Raw genomic sequence first — 18,149 nt, 5'->3', positions numbered from 1 at the left:
CTGAGGGAGTGCTGCACTGTCAGAGAGTCAGTACAGAGGGAGTGCCGCACTGTTAGAGGGTCTGTACTTAGGGAGCACCGCACTGTCAGAGGGAGTGCTGCACTGTCAGAGGGTCAGTGCTGAGTGAGTGCTGCACTGTGGCAGGGTCAGTGCTGAGTGAGCGCTGCACTGTCAGAGGTTCAGCACTGAGGGAGTGCCGCACTGTCAGAGGGTCAGTACTGAGGGAGTGCCGCACTGTCAGAGGGTCAGTACTGAGGGAGTGCCGCACTGTCAGAGGGTCAGTACTGAGGGAGCGCCGCACTGTCAGAGGGTCAGTACTGAGGGAGTGCTGCACTGTCAGAAGGTCAGTACTGAGGGAGTGCCGCACTGTCAGAGTGTCAGTACAGAGAGAGTGCCGCACTGTCAGAGGGTCAGTCCAGAGGGAGTGCCACACTGTCAGAGGGTCAGCACTCAGGGTGAGCTGCACTGTGAGAGGGTCAGTACTGAGGGAGTGCCGCACTGTCAGAGGGTCAGTACTGAGGGAGCACCGCACTGTCAGAGGGTCAGTACTGAGGGAGTGCCGCACTGTCAGAGGCTCAGTACTGAGGGAGTGCCGCACTGTCAGAGGCTCAGTACAGAGGGAGTGCCACCCTGTCAGAGGGTCAGTACTGAGGGAGTGCCGCACAGTCCGAGGGTCAGTACTGAGGGAGTGCCGCACAGTCCGAGGGTCAGTACTGAGGAAGTGCCGCACAGTCCGAGGGTCAGTACTGAGGGAGTGCCGCACAGTCAGAGGGTCAGAGCTGAGGGAGTGCCGCACTGTCAGAGGGTCAGTACTGAGAGAGTGCCACACTGTCAGAGGGTCAGTACTGAGGGAATGCCGCACTGTCAGAGGGTCAGTGCTGAGGGAGTGCCGCACAGTCCGAGGGTCAGTACTGAGGGAGTGCCGCACTGTCAGAGGCTCAGTACAGAGGGAGTGCCGCACTGTCAGAGGCTCAGTACAGAGGGAGTGCCGCACTGTCAGAGGGTCAGTACTGAGGGAGTGCCGCACAGTCAGAGGGTCAGAGCTGAGGGAGTGCCGCTCTGTCAGAGGGTCAGTACTGAGGGAGTGCCACACTGTCAGAGGGTCAGTCCAGAGGGAGTGCCACACTGTCAGAGGGTCAGTGCTGAGGGAGTGTCGCACTGTCAGAGAGTCAGTACTGAGGGAGTGCTGCACTGTCAGAGGGTCAGTACTGAGGGAGTGCCACACTGTCAGAGGGTCAGTACTGAGGGAGTGCCGCCCTGTCAGAGGGTCAGTCCAGAGGGAGTGCTGCACCGTCAGAGGGTCAGTACTGAGGGAATGATGCACTGTCAGAGAGTCAGTACTGAGGGAGTGCCGCACTGTCAGAGGGTCAGTACAGAGGAAGTGTCGCACTGTCAGAGAGTCAGTACTGAGGGAGTGATGCACTGTCAAAGGGTCAGTACTGAGGGAGTGCCGCACTGTTAGAGGGTCTGTACTGAGGGAGCACCGCACTGCCAGAGGGTGTGCTGCACTGTCAGAGGGTCAGGACTGAGGGGGTGCCGCACTGTGGGAGGGTCAGTACTCAGGGAGTGCCGCACTGTCAGAGGGTCAGAGCTGAGGGAGTGCTGCATTGTGAGGGGGTCAGTACTGAGGGAGTGCCGCGCTGTCAGAGGGTCAGTACTGAGGGAGTGCCGCACTGTCACAGGGTCAGTACTGAGGGAGTGCCGCACTGTCACAGGGTCAGTACTGAGGGAGTGCCGCACTGTCAGAGGGTCAGTACTGAGGGAGTGCCGCACTGTCAGAGAGTCAGTCCTGAGTGAGTCCCGTACTGTCAGAGGGTCAGTACTGAGGGAGAGCCGCACTGTCAGAGGGTCTGTCCTGCGGGAGCACCGCACTGTCAGGGGGGGTGCTGCACTGTCAGAGGGCCAGGATGAGGGAGTGCCGCACTGTCAGAGGGTCAGTACAGAGGGAGTGCCCCACTGTCAGAGAGTCAGTGCTGAGGGAGTGCCGCACTGTCAGAGGGTCAGTACTGAGGGAGTGCCGCACTGTCAGAGGGTCAGTACTGAGGGAGTGCCGCACAGTCAGAGGGTCAGTGCTGAGGGAGTGCCACACTGCCAGGGGGTCAGTACTGAGGGAGTGCCGCACAGTCCGAGGGTCAGTACTGAGGGAGTGCCGCACTGTCAGAGGGTCAGTGCTGAGGGAGTGCCGCACAGTCCGAGGGTCAGTACTGAGGGAGTGCTGCACTGTCAGAGGGTCAGTACTGAGGGAGTGCTGCACTGTCAGAGGGTCAGTACTGAGGGAGTGCCGCACTGTCAGAGGCTCAGTACAGAGGGAGTGCCGCACTGTCAGAGGGTCAGTACTGAGGGAGTGCCGCACAGTCAGAGGGTCAGAGCTGAGGGAGTGCCGCACTGTTAGAGGGTCAGTACTGAGGGAGTGCCGCACGGTCAGAGGGTCAGTGCTGAGGGAGTGCCGCACTGTCAGAGGGTCAGTACTGAGGGAGTGCTGCACTGTCAGAGGGTCAGTGCTGAGGGAGGGCTGCACTGTGGGAGGGTCAGTACTGAGGGAGTGCCACACTGTCAGAGGGTCAGTACTGAGGGAGTGCCGCCCTGTCAGAGGGTCAGTCCAGAGGGAGTGCTGCACCGTCAGAGGGTCAGTACTGAGGGAATGATGCACTGTCAGAGAGTCAGTACTGAGGGAGTGCCGCACTGTCAGAGGGTCAGTACAGAGGAAGTGTCGCACTGTCAGAGAGTCAGTACTGAGGGAGTGATGCACTGTCAAAGGGTCAGTACTGAGGGAGTGCCGCACTGTTAGAGGGTCTGTACTGAGGGAGCACCGCACTGCCAGAGGGTGTGCTGCACTGTCAGAGGGTCAGTACTGAGAGAGTGCCACACTGTCAGATGGTCAGTACTGAGGGAATGCCGCACTGTCAGAGGGTCAGTGCTGAGGGAGTGCCGCACAGTCCGAGCGTCAGTACTGAGGGAGTGCCGCACTGTCAGAGGCTCAGTACCGAGGGAGTGCCGCACTGTCAGAGGGTCAGTACTGAGGGAGTGCCGCACAGTCAGAGGGTCAGAGCTGAGGGAGTGCCGCACTGTTAGAGGGTCAGTACTGAGGGAGTGCCACACTGTCAGAGGGTCAGTCCAGAGGGAGTGCCACACTGTCAGAGGGTCAGTGCTGAGGGAGTGCCGCACTGTCAGAGGGTCAGTCCAGAGGGAGTGCCACACTGTCAGAGGGTCAGTGCTGAGGGAGTGCCGCACTGTCAGAGGGTCAGTCCAGAGGGAGTGCCACACTGTCAGAGGGTCAGTACTGAGGGAGTGCTGCACTGTCAGAGGGTCAGTGCTGAGGGAGGGCTGCACTGTGGGAGGGTCAGTACTGAGGGAGTGCTGCACTGTGGGAGGGTCAGTGCTGAGGGAGGGCTGCACTGTGGGAGGGTCAGTACTGACTGACTCTCCTGGTCTCTACTTCCTCTCCTTCCAGGTCAGAAGTGAAGTTTCCCTGGAATGTGCACTTGGATCGAGACTGGAACAGTCTGGATATTGTGGAGAAAAGTAGAGGGGCTGTTAACTTAGCAAGTCAGGAAGTGCTATTATGGTAAAAAGGGTTTCCCTTTTATGCAATGTGATATACAAGGAAACCTCGAACAAAATGTTTTAACTCATTTACAGGATGTGGTGTCACTGGTTAGCGGCACGGTGCCACAGTGGTTAGCACTGCTGCTTCACAGCTCCAGGGTCCCGGGTTCGATTCCCGGCTCGGGTCACTGTCTGTGTGGAGTTTGCACATTCTCCTCGTGTCTGCGTGGGTTTCCTCCGGGTGCTCCGGTTTCCTCCCACAGTCCAAAGATGTGCGAGTTAGGTTAATTGGCCAGGTTAAAAAAATTGCCCCTTAGAGTCCTGGGATGCGTAGGTTAGAGGGATTAGCGGGTAAAATATGTGGGGGTAGGGCCTGGGTGGGATTGTGGTCGGTGCAGACTCGATGGGCCGAATGGCCTCCTTCTGCACTGTAGGGTTTCTATGATTCTAGACCAGCATCTCTAATTGCCCCTTGAGAAGGTGGTGGGTGAGCCGCCTTCTTGAACCGCTGCAGTTATGAGGTGTCGCGACACACACTGTGCTGTTCAGGAAATTGGAAATCAGGAGATACTTGGCAACATGGGAGCCGTGGGGATTTTTAAGGCTGGGGTTTCTTAACAGTAAATGGCTGATAATCGGAATCTGTTATCGAGATTCACCATTAAGATAGGACGGGGCAAGGAACTGAACTGCCGCAACCAGATGGCCCTGGTTCTTATTCACTGAAATGCAAATGAAGGAACCTGTTGGTATCCGGGATGTAAAAACCAGGCAGCTTGCTGAACTGGTTTGTTTCTGCTTTGAACAAAATGTAAATAGAATCGCCCTCCTGGCACAGGCGACAAGAGACAGATACTGATCTCACCCTCCAACCATCATGGCTCCTTTTCCATCCATTTCCCATTGCTCCCACCGCCATTCCCCCCAGCTCCCCCACCCTCTCACCTACTCACCCCACCCTTACCCTCTCCCCCACTCTCCCTCGTCCCAACATTGCTGCATTCTGTACCCTCCTGACCGTCCCTGCAGCTCCTTTCCATCCATTCCCCCGGATAAGGAGCTGAATGGAGGTGAAGGAAAGTTTCTCCCAGCCTGGATCCATTCTGGGATCTTCCTATCAGGTATAACATCAACTGGGATCGCAACAAAGGGAATGGCTGGAACTGTCAGTGTCTCAGAGCCCGGGGGAACGAGGAGGATCCGGGGGAAACTTTCTTTGATCTTCACCAGGATTCAGCTCTTTATTGCCTGTCTTTCTCTAAACTGGTTCCATCTCGGCAAGGATCCCGAAATCAGTCCCATTCCCGGACTTGAGCACGAAAACCAAGACGGACATGTCTCTTGTAGCAGAGAGTCCATTTCAGAAAGTATTTCATTGACTCTGAAGCACTTTGAGAAATCTGGTGTTCCTGGAAATCGCAACATAAAACTGAGGAACAGAAATGTGTTTGAATGAAAGATCAGCACCGCAATATTAACTGACTTTTCCTCTCTGCCTGACCTGCTGTGTGTTAGCTTTATTTTAGATTTCCATTATCCACAATATTTTCCTTTTCTGTTCAATGTTTAGCCTCAAACAATCACCAGAGTGTGTGTTACATTAACAACAGTCAGTAGCTGCTGATCACAGCTCCACTGGAACCTGTGCGGTTCCCCCTCCAACAATCGCTGTTTCTCAGGAGCTGTTCCCGGCTGGACCTGAAACTCCCAGAGATCCGGGATCACACTGGACCCTCACAGTAAACACTGCATCCTTTAACTGTCTCAATTCCCACTCCAGGAAAAAATATCTACACGTGTCTTGTTCCCTCCTCCCACCCACAGCTCAGCAACACAAAACCCGACAAATTGAACGAACTCTTTCTGGGTGTCACTGGCTAGACCAGCATTTATTGCCCTTCTCTAATTGCCCCTTGAGAAAGTGGTGGTGAGCTGCCTTCATGAACCACTGCACTTTATGTGGTGTAGGTACACCTACAGTGCTGTTAGGGAAGCGGGGAATCATAGAATACTTAGCAACATGGGGAGCCGGGGGCGGGGGGGGGGGGGGGGGGGGGGCGGGGTTGTAAGGGCTGGGAAGTTTTAACAGGAAATGGCTGATAATCACAATTTAATATTGAGAAGTATGAGACGGAGAGTCATGTTCAACATTAACAGAGAATAAAACAATTAAATCGTGGGAGGGAATTGAATCAGCCTCAGCCAGGTGGCCAATAAGTCGTTAAATAATGGATAAGCAAATAAAAAAAAGCAAATACAGGATATAAAACCAGGCAGCTGCTCAACAGGTGTAACAGGACATTTCTGCATTGAACCCAATTTCAGCCGAGTTGTCTTCCAGACACAGACAGATACTCATCTCACCCTCCCCACCCACACTGATCCCCCCACCCTCACAGGGGAAAGACCCCCACACTGATCCCCCCCACCCTCACCGATCACCCTCACAGGGGAAAGACCCCCACACTGATCACCCCCACCCTCACAGGGGAAAGAGACCCACACAGATCCCCCTCTTTCCCCCCGGCTCTGAGACACTGACAGTACCTGCAGCTCATTTCCATCCATTCCGCACACAGGGACCAGCTCGGAGACTCCACACTGAGAACAGGAGAGACACAAACACATTCACTGTCACGCTGAGCAGGAAATGGGGCGGGACCTGCTGCGGTCCCATTCACACAGAGAGGCGGTGCTGACCATCCCCGCTCTCTGCTCCCTCTCCCCGGGTGTGGGCTGGACAGTTTCCCGGGAGCCGGCACTCGGATTGTTGTTTCACTCCAATCCCTTCAGGGGAAAAGCAGCTTTTAACCCGGCTTTTCCTGACAGAGGCTGGGACATTATTCCTCACTCCCCCCCTGTCCCACAATGGCACAGTCCAGACTCCGCCCTCAGCCCCTTTCTGCAAACTCCTGCAGTTTGAATGAATGAACTCCACCAGCAACACCCGAAGTTGTCTGTTCACTGCGGTCAGGAAACTAGTTTCATCATCAACCCTTCAATGGCAGCTTGAAAATTAATGTTCACAGTTTGGTTCTCTGATCCGGAATGAATCAGACCCCTGATACTGGCTCAAGATTGGCAGCACCACATGGCTCAAAATAAACCATCAGATAAACCCAGAGTCTGGTTCCTGTATTAAAGGGGTTCAGACAGATAAACCCAGAGTCTGGTTCCTGTATTAAAGGGGTTCAGACAGATAAACCCAGAGTCTGGTTCCTGTATTAAAGGGGTTCAGACAGATAAACCCAGAGTCTGGTTCCTGTATTAAAGGGGTTCAGACAGATAAACCCAGAGTCTGCTTCCTGTATTAAAGGGGTTCAGACAGATAAACCCAGAGTCTGGTTCCTGTATTAAAGGGGTTCAGACAGATAAACCCAGAGTCTGGTCCCTGTATTAAAGGAGTTCAGACAGATGAACCCAGAGTCTGCTTCCTGTATTAAAGGGGTTCAGACAGATAAACCCAGAGTCTGGTTCCTGTATTAAAGGGGTTCAGACAGATAAACCCAGAGTCTGGTTCCTGTATTAAAGGGGTTCAGACAGATAAACCAAAGTCTGCTTCCTGTATTAAAGGAGTTCAGACAGATAAACCCAGAGTCTGGTTCCTGTATTAAAGGGGTTCAGACAGATAAACCCAGAGTCTGGTTCTTGTATTAAAGGGGTTCAGACAGATAAACCCAGAGTCTGCTTCCTGTATTAAAGGGGTTCAGACAGATAAACCCAGAGTCTGGTTCCTGTATTAAAGGGGTTCACACAGTAAGAAGTTTAACAACACCAGGTTAAAGTCCAACAGGTTTATTTGGTAGCAAAAGCCACACAAGCTTTCGGAGTTCTAAGCCCCGTCTCCAGGTGAGTGGGAATTCTGTTCACAAACAGAGCATATAAAGACAGACTCAATTTACATGAATAATGGTTGGAATGCGAATACTTACAACTAATCAAGTCTTTAAGAAACAAAACAATGTGAGTGGAGAGAGCATCAAGACAGGCTAAAAAGATGTGTATTGTCTCCAGACAAGACAGCCAGTGAAACTCTGCAGGTCCACGCAACTGTGGGAGTTACAAATAGTGTGACATGAACCCAATATCCCGGTTGAGGCCGTCCTCGTGTGTGCGGAACTTGGCTATCAGTTTCTGCTCAGCGACTCTGCGCTGTCGTGTGTCGCGAAGGCCACCTTGGAGAACGCTTACCCGAATATCAGAGGCCGAATGCCCGTGACCGCTGAAGTGCTCCCCAACAGGAAGAGAACAGTCTTGCCTGGTGATTGTCGAGCGGTGTTCATTCATCCGTTGTCGCAGCGTCTGCATGGTTTCCCCAATGTACCATGCCTCGGGACATCCTTTCTTGCAGCGTATCAGGTAGACAACGTTGGCCGAATTGCAAGAGTATGTACCGTGTACCTGGTGGATGGTGTTCTCACGTGAGATGATGGCATCTGTGTCGATGATCCGGCACGTCTTGCAGAGGTTGCTGTGGCAGGGTTGTGTGGTGTCATGGTCAGTGTTCTCCTGAAGGCTGGGTAGTTTGCTGCGGACAATGGTCTGTTTGAGGTTGTGCGGTTGTTTGAAGGCAAGAAGTGGGGGTGTGGGGATGGCCTTGGCGAGATGTTCGTCTTCATCAATGACATGTTGAAGGCTCCGGGGGAAATGCCGTAGCTTCTCCGCTCCGGGGAAGTACTGGACAATGAAGGGTACTCTGTCCACTGTGTCCCGTGTTTGTCTTCTGAGGAGGTCGGTGCGGTTTTTCGCTGTGGCGCGTTGGAACTGTTGATCAATGAGTCGAGCGCCATATCCTGTTCTTATGAGGGCATCTTTCAGTGTCTGGAGGTGTCTGTTGCGATCCTCCTCATCCGAGCAGATCCTGTGTATACGGAGGGCTTGACTGTAGGGGATGGCTTCTTTAACGTGTTTAGGGTGGAAGCTGGAGAAGTGGAACATCGTGAGGTTATCCATGGGCTTGCGGTACAGTGAGGTGCTGAGGTGACCGTCCTTAATGGAGATGCGTGTGTCCAAGAATGCAACCGATTCCGGAGAGTAGTCTATGGTGAGCCTGATGGTGGGATGGAACTTGTTGATGTCATCATAGAGTTGTTTCAGTGATTGTTCACCATGAGTCCAAAGGAAGAAAATGTCATCGATGTATCTAGTGTATAGCATCGGTTGAAGGTCCCGTGCGGTGAAGAAGTCTTGTTCGAACCTGTGCATGAAGATGTTGGCATATTGAGGTGCGAATTTGGTCCCCATGGCTGTTCCGTGTGTCTGGATGAAGAACTGGTTGTTGAAGGTGAAGATATTGTGGTCCAGGATGAAGCGGATGAGTTGTAAAATTGCATCTGGAAACTGGCAGTTGTTGGCGCTGAGCACTGACACTCCCACAGTTGCGTGGACCTGCAGAGTTTCACTGGCTGTCTTGTCTGGAGACAATACACATCTTTTTAGCCTGTCTTGATGCTCTCTCCACTCACAGTGTTTTGTTTCTTAAAGACTTGATTAGTTGTAAGTATTCGCATTCCAACCATTATTCATGTAAATTGAGTCTGTCTTTATATGCTCTGTTTGTGAACAGAATTCCCACTCACCTGAACAAGGGGCTTAGAGCTCCAAAAGCTTGTGTGGCTTTTGCTACCAAATAAACCTGTTGGACTTTAACCTGGTGTTGTTAAACTTCTTACTGTGTTTACCCCAGTCCAACTCCGGCATCTCCACATTAAAGGGGTTCAGACAGATAAACCCAGAGTCTGCTTCCTGTATTAAAGGGGTTCAGACAGATAAACCCAGAGTCTGGTCCCTGTATTAAAGGGGTTCAGACAGATAAACCCAGAGTCTGGTCCCTGTATTAAAGGGGTTCAGACAGATAAACCCAGAGTCTGCTTCCTGTATTAAAGGGGTTCATGATGTGGAAATGCCGGTGTTGGACTGGGGTAAACACAGTAAGAGTCTAACGACACGAGGTTAAAGTCCAACAGGTTTATTTGGTAGCAAACGCCATCGTCAGATGGAGTGGAAATGTGCTCTCAAACAGGGCACAGAGACACAAAATCAAGTTACAGAATACTGATTAGAATGCAAATTTCTACAGCCAACCAGGTCTTAAAGATACAGACAATGTGAGTACATCTGTCTCAACCCACATTGTGTCTTTAAGACCTGGTTGGCTGTAGAGATTCACATTCTAATCAGTATTCTGTAACTTGATTTTGTGTCTCTGTGCCCTGTTTGAGAGCAGATTTCCACTCCATCTGACGAAGGAGCAGCGCTCCGAAAGCTAATGGTATTTGCTACCAAATAAACCTGTTGGACTTTAACCTGGCATTGTTAGACTCCTTAAAGGGTTCAGACAGATTAATACAGGAAGCAGACTCTGGGTTTAAGGGGTTCAGACAGATAAACCCAGAGTCCGGTTCCTGTATTAAAGGGGTTCAGACAGATAAACCCAGAGTCTGGTTCCTGTATTAAAGGGGTTCAGACAGATAAACCCAGAGTCTGGTTCCTGTATTAAAGGGGTTCACACAGTAAAAAGTTTAACAACACCAGGTTAAAGTCCAACAGGTTTATTTGGTAGCAAAAGCCACACAAGCTTTCGGAGCTCCAAGCCCCTTCTTCAGGTGAGTGGGAATTCTGTTCACAAACAGGGCATATAAAGACACAGACTCAATTTACATGAATAATGGTTGGAATGTGAATACTTCCAGCTAATAAAGTCTTTAAGATACAAACAACGTGAGTGGAGAGAGCATCAAGACAATCTTTTTACACTCACCTGAAGGGGCTTGGAGCTCCGAAAGCTTGTGTGGCTTTTGCTACCAAAGAAACCTGTTGGACTTTAACCTGGTGTTGTTAAACTTCTTACTGTGTGAACCCCAGTCCAACGCCGGCATCTCCACATCTTAAAGCGGTTCAGACAGCAGGAGGCGCTCTGTCCATCCAACAGCGCCACCAGGTGACCAGGTGCCCATATTGCAGGGGACATTGGAACAAATTTGAAAATAGGAGCTGCATTTGTCTAGCGCCTTCCCCACAGGAATTCCCAAAATGTATCACTTGAGATTTAACCTCGTAAAAATAAACCTTCACAGTAAAAACTCACATGTGAAGATGTCCCTTGAGAAGGTGGTGATGGGGCATCTTCTTGAACGGTTTCAGTCCCGTGTGGTGAAGGTGCTCCCACGGTGCCGTTAGGGAGGGAGCTCCAGGATTTTGACCCAGTGACGATGAAGGAACGGCCAATATATCTCCAAGTGGGGACGGTGTGTGTGAGACTGGGAGGGGAACTTGGAGGTGATGGTGTTCCCCATGTTCCTGCTGCCCTTGTCCTTCTCGGGGAGGCTGGAGGTTGTGGCTTTGGGAGGTTTTATTGAAGAACAGAAGAGAAAGAAGACTTGTTCTCCGCCTTGTCCTCTGACCCTCCTCAAACTCAACTTGGGGAAGTTGGCCATTGACTTTGACCTTTCACCTCCCGACCCACTTTTCAAATTTTAACCGTTTTTTCCCTCCAACGGTTTCTGCTCGCGGCGGGGGCGGGGCCAGAGGCAGCCAGCGGACCAATCAGGTACAGCCGGCCAATCATGTAAGAGGCCAGCCTGTCAATCAAACCTCCCCCGCGTGCAGATCATTTTATTTCTCTATTTATTCAACAACTTGAAAAGTCAACGGTTTTCTCTGCGCATCTCTCGCAATCTCCGTTCTGAAGAGCGTGTTAAATAAATTAACCCATTGGTCACAGGAAACCAGGTCATAAGGTGCTGTGTTTGGTGAAGGTTGGAATAATGAGTCACTCTGTCCAACTCTTCAGCCCAAAGTGCCAACTGCAGCATCATTCTCAGCCTCCTGTATTCCCCACAGTGAGAGGAGCCCACACACACTTTGATTCATTTCAAACACCATCAACTCACTGACAGCCATAAGATACAGCGGCAGAATTAGGCCATTCGGCCCATCGAATCTGCTCTGCCATTCGATCATGGCCGATATGCTCCTCATCCCCATTTTTCTGTCTTCTCCCCATAACCCTTCAACCCATTACCAATTAAAACTCTGTCTAACTCCTCCTTAAATTTACTCACTATCCCAGCATCCACCACACTTTAGGGTAGGAAATTCCACAGAAACAAAACCTTTGGGAGAAGTAGTTTCTCCTCAACTCTGTTTTAACTTTGCTACCCCTAACCTGAAGACTATGACCTCTCGTGCTAGAATGCCCCACCAGCGGAAGCATCCGCTCCACATCTTTTACTTTATCCATACCTTTTATCATCTTGTATACCTCAATTTGATCTCCCCTCATTCTTCTAAATTGCAGAGAGTATCGGCCTAAACTGGTCAATCTCTCTTCATCCGACAAATCCCTCATCTCGAATCAATCAAGTGAACGCCCTCTGATCTGCCTCCAATGCCACAACATTTTTCCTCAAATACAGGGCCAAAACTGTGCACAATACTCCAGGTGCGGCCTCACCAAAGCCTTGTATAGTTGCAACAATACTTCCTTGCCTTTATATTCTATTCCTTTAGCTATAAATGCCAACATTCCATTCGCTTTCTTTATAATCTGTTGTACCTGCATGCCAGTTTTCTGTGAGCCATGAACTCGGACATCCAGAGCCCTCTGCGCTGGAGCACCCCAAAGTCTCTCCCCATTAGATAATAAGTTGCCTTCTCATTTTTGCAATCAAAATGCATGACCTCTCACTTATCCACATTAAATTCCATCTGCCACATTTTGGCCCACCTTCCTAACCAATCTATATCCATTTGTAAGGTTCTTATTTCCTCATTGCAACTTACTGTCCCACTTATTTTTCTGTCATCTGCAAATTTGGCTATAGAGCCTCCTATCCCTGTATCCAAGTCATTAATATAGATTGTAAATAGCTGGGCCCCAAGGACCGAATCCTGTGGCACTCCACTACTTACTTTTCGCCATCCTTCCAAGTCCAGATATACTACATCTACAGGATCCCCATTATCCACTTTGCTTGTTATATCCTCAAAGAACTCGAGCAAATTAGTCAAACAAGATTTGCCTTTCGTAAAACCATGCTGACTCGGATGGATAGTGTTTTGACTTTCCAAATGTCCTGATATTGCTTCCTTGATAATTGATTCTAACACTTTCCAAACAGCCGATGTTAAACTAACTGGTTTTTCATTTCCCACATTTTGCCTCCCTCCCTTTCTGAATAAGCATTTTTGCAATCCATTGGAACATTTCCCGTGTCCAGGGAACTTTGCAATATTATAATGCATCCACTATCTCCGCCGCCACTTCCTTTAATACCCGAGGATGTAGGCCATCAGGTCTGGGGGACTTATCTGCCCTCAATCCCAATAGTTTGCTGTGTACCTTTTCCCTATCGGTGTTGATTGTTCCAAGTTCTACCCTTTCTATTACCTCTGACTTGCCCGTTCCTATAGGAATGGTACGAGTGTCCTCCACCGTGAAAACTGAGGCAAAGTATTGATTTAGCATCTCTGCCGTTTCAGTGTTTCCCACTATTAACTCTCCAGTTTCATCTTCCAAGGGAAGAGTCACCCGGCGACTCTCTTCCCTTTTATCTGCCCATTGAAGCTTTTGCTATCCTTGATATTTTGCACTGGTTTTCTTTCGTAATTTACCTTCGCTCTTTTTATTATTTTTTTAGTATCCCTTTGTTTATGTTTGAAAGTTTCCCAATCTTCCAGCCTGCCACTGAGCATTGCAATATGGTACACCTTCGTTTTTGTCTTTATATTGACCTTGACCTCCTTGTTTAGCCATGTATGTTTTTTACCCCCCCCCCCCCAACCATCTTTCTTCCTCACTGAGATATATTTTAGTTGAGGACATGAGTATCTCCTTAAACAGCTGCCACTGCTCATCCACTGTCCGACCCTTTGAGCCTCCCTGCCCACTCTGCTCTGGCCGAATCTGTCCTCATGCCGATGTAATTTCCTTTAATTCCAGAACGCTAAGTGTGGGACTCCACTTTCTCTTCCCCCAAACGGAATTTTGAATTCTATCATACTATGGTCACTGCTCCCCAGAGGATCCTTAACAATGAAGTAATCAATTAATCCCTCCTCATTACACAATACCCAATCCAGAGTAGCCTGCTCCCTGGTTGGTTCCACAACATACTGTTCCAAGAAACAATCTCTAATACATTTAATGAAAACTGCCTCCAGGCTACCCTTGCCAGTTTGATTCTTCCGATCTATGTGCATCTTACAATCACCCATGATTATTGTCATACCTTTCTTGCAAGCCCCCAGTATTTCCTGGTTTATACTGTGCCACGCTGCGGAACTACTACTTGGGGACCTATAGATTACTCTGACCAAGTACTTCTTCCTTTGCTATTTCTTATTTCTACCCAGGCTGATTCCACATCTTGATCAACCGAGGGCTTCTCAATCCATCGAATGTACCGTACAGTGGCCTCAGGCAAGGCTGGAGGAGGTGGGATCGGCTTCCTAATCAACACCTCGTGGTGCCTCGACGTAGCAACACTGGCGAGTTTCTGTTCCCCACACCTACACTACCTGATACTAAAATGCCACCTCTACTCCCTTCTGCAGGAGTTCACCCCCATTATCCTGACGGCAGTTTACATCCCACCCCATGCGGATGTGAAGATCGCTGTGGATGAAATATACATAACTACAAATAGCCTTGAGATGAAACATCCCGAGGCCTTGTTCATCGTGGCCGGGGACTTCAATCAGGCCAACCTCAAAAGCGTACTACCAAGTTACCACCGACATGTCTCCTGTTCCACCAGAGGCCCAAACATCCTAGACCACTGCAACACAAATATCAAACATGCCTATCGCTCTATCGCCCGCCCACACTTTGGTAAATCAGACCACAAGGCTGTGCTCCTGCTCCCGGCTTACAAGCAAAAACTGAAACGGGAGAATCCATCAAAGAAATTCATGCAATGTTGGTCTGAGGAATCGGATGATCTCCTACGGGCTGCTTGGAGTCAGTGGACTGGTCAGTATTTAAAAACTCTGCGGCCAGCCTGAACAAGTAGGCCACTACAATAACTGACTTCATTAGTGTGTCGAAGACTGTGCCCAAGAAGCAAATCCACGTGTTCCCCAACCGGAAACCATGGATGAACAGGGATATCCACTGCTTGCTGAAGTCCAGGTCTGAGGCGTTCACGTCAGGCGAACCCTGACCTACACAAGAAATGATGTGGAGATGCCGGCGTTGGACTGGGGTAAACACAGTAAGGAGTCTAACAACACCAGGTTAAAGTCCAACAGGTTTATTTGGTAGCAAACGTCACGAGCTTTCGGAGCGCTGCTCCTTCATCAGGTGAGTGGGAGACCTCCCACTCACCTGACGAAGGAGCAGCGCTCCGAAAGCGAGACGCTTGCTACTAAATAAACCTGTTGGACTTTAACCTGGTGTTGTTAGACTCCTTACTGTGTCTACACAAGAAACCCAGATATGATCCAAGGAGATCCATCAAAGATACCAAAAGACAGTACCAGACCAAGCTAGAATCCCAGGCGAGCCACACAGACCCCTACCAACTATGGCAAGGTCTGCAAGACATAACAGGCTACAAGATGAAGGCATGTAAAGTCGCCGGCTGCAATGCACCCCTCCCTGATGAGCTCAATGCATTCTTTGCCTGTTTTGAGCAAGAGGTCAGTGAGAGCATGGCCTCCACCCTGGAAGCTCTGGATGAACCTGTATCTGGGGGTCACCATTACAGACGTCAGAGCAGCTTTCTCGAAGGTCAACCCACGGAAAGCGACTGTATAGCGCGCAAGAAACAATACTTTTTACTGCATGTTAATACATGTGACAATAATAAATCAAATCAAAAATCTCCCATGCTTCTGTCATTTCTCACACAGCACTGATCCCTTCCTTCACTCGCAAAGCTCCACCACCTCCTTTTCTTTCAGTCTCCCTTTCTGAAATGCTGAGTACCCTTGGATATTCAGTTCCCAGACCTGCTCTCCTTGTAACCATGTCTCAGTAACTGCCACCAAATCATACCCCTCTGCTTCTATTTGCACCGTTAACTCATTAATTTTATTCCGAATGTTTTGTGCATTTAGATACAAACCTTTTCATTTGTTCTCCTGGTAAATTTCCAAACTCTTTTAGAATTCCTTGGTGCATAAAGACATTCACCCGCTCTGTCCTTTTTAATTGTCTGGTAACTATCTGCCACATCGCCAACCTGCACCCTTACCTCCTCCTTCAATTTGGGTTTTCTCATTTCCCCTACAACTGAACCCTCCCCCCGATTCAGTTTAAAGCCCTCGTTAGTTTGCGATTCGCTAGGACTCTGGTTCCCAGCATGATTCAGATGGAGACTGTCCCATCGGAACAGGTCCCTTCTCCCCCAGTACTGGTGCCAATGTCCCATGAATTCAATCCCATTTCACCCACACCAATCTTTGAGGCACGCATTTAGCTGCTTCATTAAACAGAAACAGAGAGAGCATCTACTCATTAACACTAACTGTTTATGCACATCATAAAAACATAACATTCAAAACAGGATAGAGATCGCACTGTAAAAATATAACATTCGTCGGCACTTAGCTTGGACTGAGTAATACACAGAATGTGGACTATAAATTATGCAAATAATGCTGTGAAAGTGAAGGAATTGCAGAGTGAAAATTTGTAACCACAAGATTCATAAATTAATGCAATGATGCTGGGTCGCAGCTACACGCACCCAGAGAGAGGTTTCTAAATACAAAAACAGTGCAAATGTAAGGAGGCTGTTCTGAACAGTTATAAATCACTAGTTAGACATGAGCAGCAGAATGGTGTCCAATTCAAGGCACCACACATTAAGAAAGATGTCAGGCTCATGGAGAGAGGGCACATGGAGATGCTGCTGTAAAGGGAGTTTGTGAAACCTCTTCCATGTTCATCACTGGGAGCACCATCACGACAAGGACTGCAGTGGCTCAAGCAGAGATGGACACTAAATGGGGCCCTGGCAGCATCACCCACACTGACAACAAGTTAATAACTTCATCAGAAACTCTGATGTTCCCATTCACTCATCAACAGGATATTATGTGAGTTACCATCTCACACAGGGAGTGATCAATGCTAAAGGTGTTTCTGTATGTTCCTGTCAGTGGGTTTGGACACAGTCTGTCACAGGAATGTTGATAATGGCAGGTTCTTCACAGGTGAAGATCATGCAAAGTCTTGTCTCTGTGAAAGTCAACATAATATATCCTCATCAAGTTCTGCTTTTGACATTCTGGAACCCTCCGTGTGGAGCTATTACAAGGGGGAATAACTATACGGTTCATGGTGGGAGATATAGGAAGGATATCAGAGGTAGGTTCTTTACGCAGAGAGTGGTTGGGGTGTGGAATGGACTGCCTGCAGTGAGAGTGGAGTCAGACACTTTAGGAACATTTAAGCGGTTATTGGATCGGCACATGGAGCACACCAGGATGATAGGGAGTGGGATAGCTTGATCTTGGTTTCAGATAAAGCTCGGCACAACATGGTGGGCCGAAGGGCCTGTTCTGTGCTGTACTGTCCTAAGTCTAAGTCTAAGTGTGTGACACACACTCTGCCCAGTGTAATTGGTGTTGGAAGAGAAGGTATTCAGTTCTGGACAGATTGGTGCTGTTGAGAACATCATTGTTTGTGATGTAGTTCTGCCGTCTGCTGTTCATGATGGATCGAGGGCAGTGTTGATGGAAGCTCTCCATTTGTTTTCTGTACCGAACCCATCATTCTGACCCACTCAAGAGGGCAGTAATGACAATCTCTCTGTAAACCCGAGTTCTGTTAGACACGGGTAGTGAATGGTTTCAACACACATTCAAGAGGTGGCCAAAGGAGCTGTTAGTCTTCGACAGTCGATTGTCAATGTCCTCGTCGACAGTAATACTGAGATACATTAAATAAATACTGATTGGAAACAATTACAGAAGGGATTTTGGCATCAGTCGGTTTTCTTGAGGCTGTGGTGGTTACCCAGGGCTGTGCAAAGTGATTCAGTGCAAAGTGATTCAGTGCTGGACAGTCCCATTCCCCAGAAGGTTTTGTTCTCCAGCTGCTCCATCCTGATGCTCAGGTGCTGTTGTCACAAGGCCCCGTGCTTCACCTGAACAGGTCACCTCTGTCAAAGGGACATCATTAGATGCTTCATTTTGATCGATCGTGTGTCTGTTTTGATTCCTAGAAGAGAACAAACAGCAGAGTTCAGAATGAAAAGAATCCAACACTTTGGCCAGGTGAGTAAAGGAGCCGTTCAGGAACACAGACCCATTAAATTCCACGCAACATCCTGGGTACCAATGGCAGCTGGAAAATGGGTCACAGGAGCTGCACAGTGATGGAGCACAGAGTGTAGAGGAGAGGAGGCTTAGAGGGGAGGCAACGGGCAAGAGCTGGACAGTCCACAGGAGCTGTGCTGACCCACAGAGGGAGGGTCAGAGGATAGAGTTAGAGAACCCTGCAATAGTTCCTGCTGCCACTGTGAGGGGTGTGTGTGGGGATAGGCGGTGAGCACGGAGATGTGGATATTGAGTGAGACAAGGAAATCCGAGATGGCTTTCCCAGTGACTGAATCCTCTGATGTCCGGGTTAAGGGGGAGGTCTGAAAAGT

The 18,149-nt window shown here is 49.5% G+C and overlaps 1 protein-coding gene across 11 annotated transcripts in view; it reads right to left on the bottom strand.

The window, feature by feature from the left end:
- LOC144485972 (CD276 antigen homolog) overlaps positions 1-18,149 on the bottom strand; it is a 60,742-nt gene that overhangs the window by 26,226 nt on the left and 16,367 nt on the right. For 7 of the 11 annotated variants that reach the window (XM_078204053.1, XM_078204060.1, XM_078204050.1 and 4 more), the window contains one exon: positions 16,004-17,719. The exons of the other annotated variants lie outside the window; for them this stretch is intronic. In XM_078204053.1, coding sequence (XP_078060179.1) covers positions 17,551-17,719 — 169 coding nt within the window. In that variant the 3' untranslated portion in view covers positions 16,004-17,550. Of the gene's footprint in view, positions 1-16,003; positions 17,720-18,149 lie in introns of those variants that run through there. 11 annotated transcript variants of the gene reach the window in all.

This window comes from Mustelus asterias, unplaced genomic scaffold (genome assembly GCF_964213995.1).
Source record: "Mustelus asterias unplaced genomic scaffold, sMusAst1.hap1.1 HAP1_SCAFFOLD_257, whole genome shotgun sequence".
NCBI classification, from domain to species: Eukaryota; Metazoa; Chordata; class Chondrichthyes; order Carcharhiniformes; family Triakidae; genus Mustelus; species Mustelus asterias.
Note: the sequence above shows the minus strand (reverse complement) of the source record. Positions and strands in the feature narration are given on the sequence as shown.